Consider the following 10,211-nt stretch of genomic DNA (forward strand, 5'->3'; position numbering starts at 1 on the left):
TTATTGTTGTGTGTGCAGAGTTCACCTGTAATGAACATCGGATTCCTGTCTACCTGTCTCAACTGCTATAAGTTAATGACCTGTATGAGCCGTCCTGTCTGTCATCATCTGTGTCAATAAGGTTTAACTCTGGGATTCAAAGATAACTAAAACTCCCTCATCACAGTGAGTATCTCCACCATTCATCCAGCAGATTCCACTTGGAAACCTTTTCAGTGTTTTTCCTGTTTCTTTACAAATATTCATGGATCCATTTTACTCTTTGTGGTTTGTTTCTGAGAGCTGAGTCAGGGGTGTATGAGCAGGTTCATCTTTTAGGGTCTGTTTCCTGTGTATAATCATGTGATTTCATTGGTCACAGATGACGTTACTGAATTCCAGTTTTTGAAAACAATTTTAGATTGAACACGCAGGCCCTTTAACTCTAATAAAAGAGTCTGTGTGTGTGAGTCTGCTGATAACAGCAGTTTAAATAAAAATCAGTGAGTGTTTATAGAAATGAATCTAACATGTTTATAACGCTGCTGAAACATGTTTTAATATCTGACATTTCAATGACTGAAGCAGTATTTACATTGACTCTGAAACTGTTGTTGAGATGAACTCGTCAACAATCTGATCACTGACACGTCTATGAGCTGAAACGTGCTGTTAGACTCTGACTGAATGTTTCCATTGAATGTGAATTAGTCTGCATGAAAAGCTAAACAGAAAATGTGAATTACAAACATTTAAAGTTCATTTGAACCTTTACTCTGAATGTAGCTCAGTGAAATGTTGTTCAGCTGCTCTGGAGCCTGAAACTGAAAAATAAATCTCTGTGATGACATCACACGTCACATTAATTAAAAAACAGATTTCATGTTTGAGATGTACTTTCAGTCCAATATCCATGAGATATGTGCCGTCCACACAGAGGAACATCAGAGCTCCACAGAAATGTTTCACAATAAGAGTGTTTCTGTCCTTTTAAGTTGAAAGAGACAGGAAGTGTGAGTATAAACAGTGTGATGCAGTAAAATCAATTGATCAAAAGTACTGAGAAAGAGTGGATTACTTATTATCAATGAAGAAGAAGAGGACAGGTGTGTAAACATGATCCCTGTTAATATGAGAGGTTTTCATTATTATTACAGCAGTGCTGACATTAGTGACATTAGTGGTTGATTTAATGTGTTGGCAGATAATTAGATTCCTCCATGAGCCCGGCTCTGACAGTGGAATACAAATGTAAATGTAAATGTAAACAGGAGATTTTGACTAAAGAGGAAATGTGCTGATGACATCACAGAGTGCTGCTCTCTGCTTTTAAAGCTTTAAAGCAGCACACTCTTCACACAGGATGATGAAGAGTGTGAGTTGGTTTCCCAGAGTTCTTCCTGGTAACAGATGATGCTGTGGTCATGTGACCTGTCCTCTGTTTTTAGAGCAACTCTCAGTCAGACTGAGTCAGTTTGTCAGGAGAACTCAGGAACATGGTTTCATCCTTCCTCTGCCTCACCCTCCTCTTCATCAGCCTCAGCACAGCAGGTACCATCAATACACTCATACACTGATCACTTAACAGTATAGAGATCAATAAATGCATCCCTGATCAAGTTACTTGTACATCTGTACACAGCAGGTGTGATCAGCTCACAGTCTGATGTTCTGTTTGTTCTCAGATGGATTCAAAATGTATAAGCTGACTCACTGTGACTTTAACTCCACTGAGCTGAAAGACATCAAGTACGTCCTCTCTTACTATTACAACAAGATCAAGTTCTCCACGTTTGACAGTGATGTGGGGAAGTTTGTTGGATACACTGAGTACGGAGTGAAGAACGCAGAGTATTGGAACAGTGGTGCATACCTGACTCAAATAAAAGCTCAGAAGGAGACGTACTGCCTACAAAACGTTCGTTTCTGGTACAACAACATACTGTCTAAATCAGGTGAGTGTGCTGGTCTGTGTGACATCATCAGGTGTTCATGTTGACCTCACTCTGAATCATTTATGATGGACTCACAGCTGCAGGTCAGACTCTGATGATCAATAACTGTAATAAATCACTGATCACAGCTCTGACTGTAACGTCACAGAGCTAACCTTAGTCTGTGGCGCTTCCTGCTGGTGAAACAGGCAAACTGCAGCTGTTCATTATAACACACTAATGATTCATTAAACCTCTTTAAGCTGAAATATTGCTCATATTTATTTTTAAATATTTCCATATAAATATTTCTAACAGCATGAAGCAGCTCGACAGGTTAATAAAACAATTTTCTCTTTAATTCATTTATTTTAATTCAGACAAAATTGAGAAACACTGATGATTGTTTAAAGGCCGTCTGCAGTTTATTTATTGATTCTGATTTTCAGAGCTTGTGTAGCAGCTTCACACCTGCACACATTTACAGCTCAGATCTATGAGTCAGTGTAACAGTGGACTTATTAAATATACTGAAACAATTATAAAGTTCCCATTACAACCCAGAGGGAACACACACAGATATTTTGTCTTATTAAATATTTCATTGGATATTTTGGCACTTAATGTTGGTATTTATTTTAGCCTTCTGTGTACAGCAGTTTGTGACTGTTTGTCTGTGAAAAGCACTCAGACCTCCTGTGGAGGGGAAGCTGTCTGATAGTGGAAACTGATTCTGAATCTTCTGCTTTTGGATTATAGATGTCTAGACCTATGAGTGCGCATAAATGCACCATGAGTGTTGACCCATGTGTTAGATGAGCAGGCTGTTTACATGAGTGACTTCCTCTCTGTGCAGTGAGAAGGAGAGCAGAGCATTCTCCTCCATCAGCCAGCAGCTGTCTTGTGACCCATCTGTGTGTGACTGGTTGATCAATACGATCAAATAGACCGACAGAGCGCCCACTGCTGGCTCTGGATGGTACAGCCTGACTAGAGTTACATGATCTGATGTCAGACTGGTTATATGTGACTCTACTGTTGACATTAACTTTATTAATACTCATGAATACAATGATCCCTGATGATATGACGTTAACAATAACAGAAACTCATAATATCCTCTAGCTAAGCCGTATGTCAGACTTCACTCCACAACGCCCCCCTCCAGTCAGCATCCTGCCATGTTGGTCTGCAGCGTCTATGACTTCTACCCGAAATACATCAAAGTGAGCTGGCTGAGAGATGGACAGGAAGTCACCTCTGATGTCACTTCCACTGAGGAGATGGCAGATGGTGATTGGTACTACCAGACCCACTCACACCTGGAGTACACACCCAGGTGAGTCCACATCAGGTGCAGGAGCGTCATTTCTAATAATGAAACCAGAACAAATGTTAATATGAGGTCTGCACTAAAGTTTGAACATTTAAACTCCAGATCTGAGAGTCACTGATGTTTGTGTTGAAGGTCTGGAGAGAAGATCTCCTGTAAGGTGGAGCACGCCAGCCTGGAGAAACCTCTGATCACTGACTGGGGTAAATACCTGTTTGTATCTACACACTTGTACACACCTGTACATACCTACCTGTGTGACTCTCACCTGTGTGACTCAGATCCCTCCTCAGACTCGTCCATGCCCAAGTCAGAGAGGAGCAAGCTCGCCATCGGAGCCTCAGGACTGATCCTGGGTCTGATCTTATCTCTGGCTGGTTTCATCTACTACAGGAGGAAGGCCCGAGGTCAGAGCACGACTCTCAATCACAGACCAGTTCATACCTGAAACCAGTTCAGGCCAGAATGAAACCAGTTTAGACCAGTCTTAATCTCAAACCACATTACATGAGTGTAAAACTGGTTTACATCAGCATTTTTTTATATATAGATGTTTCAGGCAGGTTTAGAGCATTGCTGTTTATTTTCAGACAAATGTTAGTTACATTAATGTTTCAAACACAGGTTTGGGTTTTTTTTTTTGAGGACTCTCAGACCTGGTTCAGGCCCTGAAACCTGAAACTTTACTGAATCATTGCCATTGATCTGTAAAAAAAACAGTCTCCATGATTTGTTTTCAGAGTGTGTTGGTGACTGTGTCCTCGTCTCTTCTTCTTTCAGGTCGTATCCTGGTTCCCACTAACTGAGCCTGGATCCTGGTCCTGGTTCTGTCCGATGTTATAAAAGCTGCTGCTTCCTGTGTTAAGCAGACTGGTGATGATGACCATCTCAGTGTTGTTGGTGCTTGTTGTGGTTTTACTGGAATGGTTTTGGACCATGTTTAACAAAAACCAAATTAAAACTCAAAACAAAAGAAAGCCAGACATACAAATTAGATAAAACCTTAAATCTGGAGCAGACGGAGTCACCGTATTACTCCAAATTGCTGACAGCCCGACTACTCTAATTTAGTAATTAAGTCATGGTTCACTTCACCTCCAGAACCTGTAACAGGAAAGCAAACAGTCAAGTTCACTGACTGTTCAAAACTACACGTAACAGCTCCTCTGTGATTTTTCATACAACTGACAACAGATCAGTGTGGAGGCTCATTAAAAACAAATTTCATCTTAAATACTTACAGATTAAAAACCTGCGGGTCTGCAGTCTGACATCTCAAAACATACGGATCATGTGAGGCGTTTGTCCAATCCGCTGTGGCGCAGTGTAACAGACTGTAGCCGGTGGCTGTTCTATCGTTCAAGCTTGGCTTGTTAGGTGTGTTTCCTTCACAATACTGCCATCTGTGGCGCTGTGGTGCTTGATGCCAGCAAGTTATTGTTTTTGCAGTGGTTTGTGTACGTACATTTGGATTCAGCAGTCGGATACATACGCACATACTTCGCTTCCTGTCTCTAGCACTAAGGAATGTGTTGTGATTGGCTGAGGTGCAATCGAGGCTGTGCTCCACAGACTTGAATACAGACGAGCGCTGAAAACTTCAGCTTGAAATCTTGTCCTTATTCAGCCAGGACCATTTGTTCTCTTGACCAACTGAAAAAGGAGCTTTTCTTGATTTAGCATTTTTGGGCTTTTACTTTGTGTTCGTCTTTCCTCGTTGTCTTCAACTTAAACAAGTTTAATTTCCACATCACAAACCAGCTAACAACATCAGGGGTGTGGACTTCTATCATAGGCTGTGAATTCACTTTTATTTAATTTGGGGAAATAAACTGAATTCTTTCTTTTCAGTTGTTCTTTGATGTTTGCTGTTAGATGTGATGGCAGCTGAGGCTGAAAGACACTTTAAATGTTATGTTATCAGCCAAGTTCTGTTTAATGTCTTTACTGACTTTTATTTACAGTGATACATAAAGAAGTAAAACACTTTTTTCACTTATGTATCTCTAAATATTCTCCAGTTTATCTCCTGCTTAGGTTTGGCTTCGAAGAGGTAAAGTGCAAGTATTTGCCCTTTAATAATGTGTGAATGTACTTTAGGTGTTTTTCTTGTTTTTTTAATTAGAGTACCAAAGTGATTTAATCTGAATGTCTCCTGGTCAAAGCTGGTTGTTTCTGTTCCTGCATGGAGGGATTTCACTCTGGATTTTCATCCTCTGCTTCAGTTTCATTAACAGTAAACAAATCTGTTACTATCACACTCTCCTTTGAGTTCATTTTGTGGTTAAAAGATAACTAAATGCTTAGTATGTGTAAATTAAATCTAAATAAAACATTTTAACACAACTCATTATTTCCTCCTGCTGTCTGTGAAACGTGTTGTTTTTCAGCACATCCGTTTTTCTGAAATATTTTCGTGTACCAACCACAACACACAGCAGCAGGTTATAGCAGGTTGCACTTCCTGAATCTTTGATTCCGATAAGCTACAGTTAAACGGGAACAGCAGGGAGACTTGTTTCATTAGGCAACAGACTGCAGACTTATTCTCATCTATTTTTCATTTCACATCCTGGGTTTAATGGAATCATTTCTCACTTTCACACTGTTTTCATTCTCTGCTCTGCTTCAGTTACATCTAAATAAATGTGTTTTACTTTTATTTTAACCCGAGCAACACATAAAAAACCTCTTTCATCCTTTCCAATGCAACTTAAATATTAGTCGTCTCATTCTCCAGAATACTATCCTTATACTGCATCAACCTCCTATCACCCAAATACTCTTTTGCATGCATTTTTAATTTCTCTTTGATCTTTGGACATATTGGTGAATCTAAAAACAAAGAATTACCAGATGTTTTTTTTTTTACCTTATTTGTTTTCCTAAGAAAAATGAGAGGCACATATAAGGGTATTTCTTTAAATTTTTGATAAAGGATAAGTTTTGTTAAATGTTCTGACTCTGCAGCAGCAAATCAAAGTTTAAAGCTCAAAACAAGAAAATGGACAAAATCATTTTCAGTGTTTATGTGAGAAAAATAGTTTTTGTCAGAGAAAATAAAATTGAAGTTATTCATTTTTGCATGTTGAAAATTTTCTAACATGACTGTTTTTATGGCTCACATATAAACCAGCTATAAATCTACTCTCAGTGTGGAACTTTCATTAATAATCACATTCAAATCAAATCAAAATTTATTTATATAGCACATATTAAAACAACAGTGTTGACCATAGTGCTTCACAGTCAGTAAAAGCATGAGACAATTAAAACAAACAATAAAACAGGACAACAAACAATAGGTAACAACACAACAAGCTAGACCAGCCAACTAGTTAGAATCAAAAGCCAAAGTAAAAAGATAAGTTTTAAGACGTGAATTAAAAGACTGGATAGACTCAGCAGTACGAATATGAAGAGGGAGGTTATTCCAGATTCTAGGTGCCACGGTTGCAAAGGCCCGGTCACCTCTCGACTTCATTCGAGACCTAGGTTGTGCTAGCCTGTGATTGGACGATCTAAGTGCTCTGTTAGGATTGTATAAGTGGAGTAGTTCAGAAAGATAGCTGGGCGCTAAATTATTCAGAATTTTAAAAGTGAACAAAATAATTGAACATTGAACTGAGAAGAGAACTGAATCTTTCAGTGAGACCTCAAAGCGTGTCTGATGGACAATTTAAAGCATTAAAATCCTCCCTGATCATCGCCATGTTGGATTGACATGGATCGTTCCATGTTTCCCAGCTGAGCAATAAGCTGATTACTTTAAACACGTCAGAGTCCTCCTTTAATTGATTAATAATCTGCTGCACGTTATCTCCAAAAGGTGATGATTTATACTTTAGATTTGGGGATTTTTAAAATCACAACTAATTTACTAAGTTCAATGTTAAACATCCTTCTGATCAGGACTCGATGATTAGTCAATAAATTTTAGTCTGGTTTGTGATGTGTCCTCAATTTAAGAGTGCTGAGAATTAGGAGTGTAAAACTTAACTGTTCCGACTGTTTTATTTGTTCATTTTTATTAAATATTTGGTTCATTTTTAAGTCTTGAAGTCTCACATTTACACATACAGAGGAACCTTAATGCTCCATGTTCAACATGGGTCACTCTAATTAAGTATAGATGCGTCTTTCATTACCAAATGTAAGATTACAGAAATTATAAAATGAAATGAGAGATGATTAAAGTTTTACTTGTTTTATTAGAGATGGAATTTTAAGTTTCACTTTAATTTGACTCATCATTTCAGACCAGAGCTGGACACTAGAGGCCACTATCGGATTTTTGTTTTAAACCAGTAAACATTGTTGTCACTGACTTGTCCCACACATGATTATGAGTCTCTGCTTCCTACAAACACGTCTCTGCAGCCTCTGTGATTGCTGCAGTCAGTGGGAGCTCTTTTTTTCCTGCAGGCCTGTAGGAGGCGACAAACAGGCTTTTAAACTGTTTTCAAACTTTCAGCTGAGTGTTTGGCCATCACCATCAACAGATATAGTAGCTGCCTGTCAATCACTAGTTAAGCCCTAAAGCAGGCGTGTCCTCATGCTCTTTACTCTAATGGGACTATAGTTACAAACTGACTTGTCTCTGTTACTCATGTGGAAAATAAATTATCATACAGAAACTAAACCAAAAATAAAAAAAATACAGAGAAAAGGACTGTTCTCTCTTTCTTGGCGTCGAGTCCTCAGAATCTAAAGTTTGTAGAGTTCTTGGATGAGGTGATGTCTCTGTCATCGACGTTTAACCTAAACTTGATGACAGAGATTTTATTTTCACAAAAATTTGAGTTTGCATTCATAAACACTCTGCAATCATTGAGTTTGCTCTGCTCCGCAGCTTTGAGATGAAACATCTGTATCTGCTGTTGTCTTCCTCCAACACGTTCAGGATCTTCAGTGAAATGTTTCCGTTTCATGTTGGAAGTTTCTTTGTGATTCTTCCAAAGAACAGGACATAGTCCAGTCCAGCATTTTTCACCAGCATTAAAACACCTTTGGGAAATTCCCTCCACCAAAGCTTTTAGCAGCCTTATTCTCCCCTGAATGTTTCACTTCTAACACAGCGTATGTCCAATGCCATCATATTTGCTGTATCAAGGTGACTGAGGAAGTGTAACTCTGACTTGAGTCTCTGGGTTTTTGCTTGTATGGTTCAAATAAATGAATTTTCCAAAAATTCAGACATGATGACAGCCTAACATTCACCATCACTGCATGCAGGAGGAGATTATTGGTGCCATTAAACTAAGTAAACTACAGTTTGTTCAGTTTATTTCATTTAGGATTTTTAAACCCTTCCTTTAATTTGATGAAGGGGAAACAAATGTTTTTAGATAAAATGGATGAGCTGGTAATGTCCTCAACTTTGGCTCTCAAAGCTAATTTTACTGGAAGCTTAGTCACACATTTACTCAGTAACCAATAGCAGCGCTCTGCTGCACATCCATGTGAATAGAACATTCTGAGGATAAAGCTTCACTGACTCAGCAGACTGACACGTTTTTTAAATTGAATCAAACATGTTCACATTTTCAGAGAAATTAATAATCAATATGATCAACAAATGAATCATAATGGATTCAAAGTCTAAGATCAATTTGTTTTACATCCAGATGTTCACGCAACAACAAATCATTAATGACCAAACAGTTATCCATTTTTTAAACATGATCCATTATACTCACTGTGCTTTCAGTTCGAGCTACTCACAGTGTTTTAATCAACATAAACATACTAACAAACCGAAGTTAAACCATCAAGTAGCTCAAGAACGAGGAAATACCCAGACTTTGCACTGTCACATATTCAAACCACTAAAATCCCAGTTGCAGTCATGTGGGTGGAGCAGCTCAACAACAAACTGCAGGTTGGTACCAGAGTCAAAGCTCCGTCCTACAGTCATTATGTTCTTGTACTGATCTGTGTCGTGTCTTTAAACTCGCTCTTCTGCTTTCAAGGTAAAGAGCTTTTATTTATTATCACTCTCAGTCACATTAGCAGCTGTGTAGATTATAGACTATCACAGCTGATCAACTAGATTTGATTCACATGTTGGTAAATTAATTAAATTCACTGTGAACATTTCTTCTTTGCTGTTTGATGTGTCAGTGTTGACAGCTGTCAGCGAATCACTTAAACGGAGCTAAAAGGAGCTGAAAACTGTTGCCTGATGTTTCTCAGGAAAGTTCTGCACTTTAAGGAACAACTTGATTCTGTTTAACACTGACATTGAATTTTATTTTCAAAAATATTTCTAGAAATATGAGTTTTGCATCTGTCTGTTGAGATTTCATGGAGTGATTAAATGTCTGCAGGCTGATTGTGAAGAGGAGACGTATACTGACTTCAGTCTTCAGACTGTGGGCTCTTTCTCGTCCATCATCTGAGCAGTCTTCATGGACTGGTTTCACTCTGTTTCTCTGTGGATTTTTATTCTCAGCTTGGATTTTGTTAAAGGTAATTAACTGATGAGTAGGTTTAAAACACTGATTCAGTTTTATGTGTTGAAATATTTCCAGTGTGACTTTTTTAATGCTCACATGTAATTTATAAACCATTTATTTCTTTAGTTTAAAAAAACTTATAGCAAGTTTCCCGTGATGACGAGTAGAGACACTTTAACTTCCTTTAACTATATCATGCATGTAAGAGGACACTGTGAACTCCCTCAGCATCCACATAACAGCAGAAGTGAAAATCCATGAACCATAAACAGTAGTTTGAGTTTCCTCATTTTTCATGTGCATGGTGATTGTTGACAGTGTTGTCTCTGACTCACTATGAAAGGAGTTCTGATGTTGTATAAAGTTGTGAGTGTGTCTGCTCCTCTCTGTCTCCTCAACAGGATCATTTGTAGTGGATGTGACACAGAGCTCCTATCAGGCAGAGGAGAACCACAACATCACACTGGAGTGGACGTTCACCACCAAACCTGACAGATCCATCTCATC

At 38.4% G+C, this 10,211-nt stretch overlaps 1 protein-coding gene across 2 annotated transcripts; it reads left to right on the forward strand.

Annotated features, from left to right (window-relative positions):
- The first annotated feature begins 42 nt into the window (after positions 1 to 42).
- On the forward strand, positions 43 to 6,340 carry LOC134624668 (H-2 class II histocompatibility antigen, E-S beta chain-like). 2 transcript variants are annotated; one of them, XM_063469694.1, is made up of 7 exons: positions 43 to 165; positions 1,428 to 1,530; positions 1,665 to 1,934; positions 3,039 to 3,252; positions 3,382 to 3,449; positions 3,528 to 3,653; positions 4,027 to 6,340. In XM_063469694.1, exons 2-7 carry the CDS (start codon positions 1,476 to 1,478, stop codon positions 4,050 to 4,052), a joined length of 759 nt encoding a protein of 252 aa, XP_063325764.1. In that variant the 5' UTR covers positions 43 to 165; positions 1,428 to 1,475; the 3' UTR covers positions 4,053 to 6,340. The 2 variants fall into 2 exon arrangements, with proteins under 2 accessions (XP_063325764.1, XP_063325765.1); XM_063469695.1 differs by having other exon boundaries at positions 45 to 165; positions 3,540 to 3,653; positions 4,027 to 6,339.
- The last annotated feature ends 3,871 nt before the right edge of the window (positions 6,341 to 10,211 follow it).

The sequence above is a fragment of the Pelmatolapia mariae genome, linkage group LG3_W (genome assembly GCF_036321145.2).
Source record: "Pelmatolapia mariae isolate MD_Pm_ZW linkage group LG3_W, Pm_UMD_F_2, whole genome shotgun sequence".
Taxonomy (NCBI): domain Eukaryota; kingdom Metazoa; phylum Chordata; class Actinopteri; order Cichliformes; family Cichlidae; genus Pelmatolapia; species Pelmatolapia mariae.

Coding starts and splice junctions, on each gene's coding strand:
- LOC134624668 (XM_063469694.1), top strand. CDS start 1,476: ATGGTTTCATCCTTCCTCTGCCTCACCCTCCTCTTCATCAGCCTCAGC. Junction 1,531..1,664: donor CATCAGCCTCAGCACAGCAG/GTACCATCAATA, acceptor GTTTGTTCTCAG/ATGGATTCAAAATGTATAAG. Junction 1,935..3,038: donor CAACATACTGTCTAAATCAG/GTGAGTGTGCTG, acceptor AATATCCTCTAG/CTAAGCCGTATGTCAGACTT.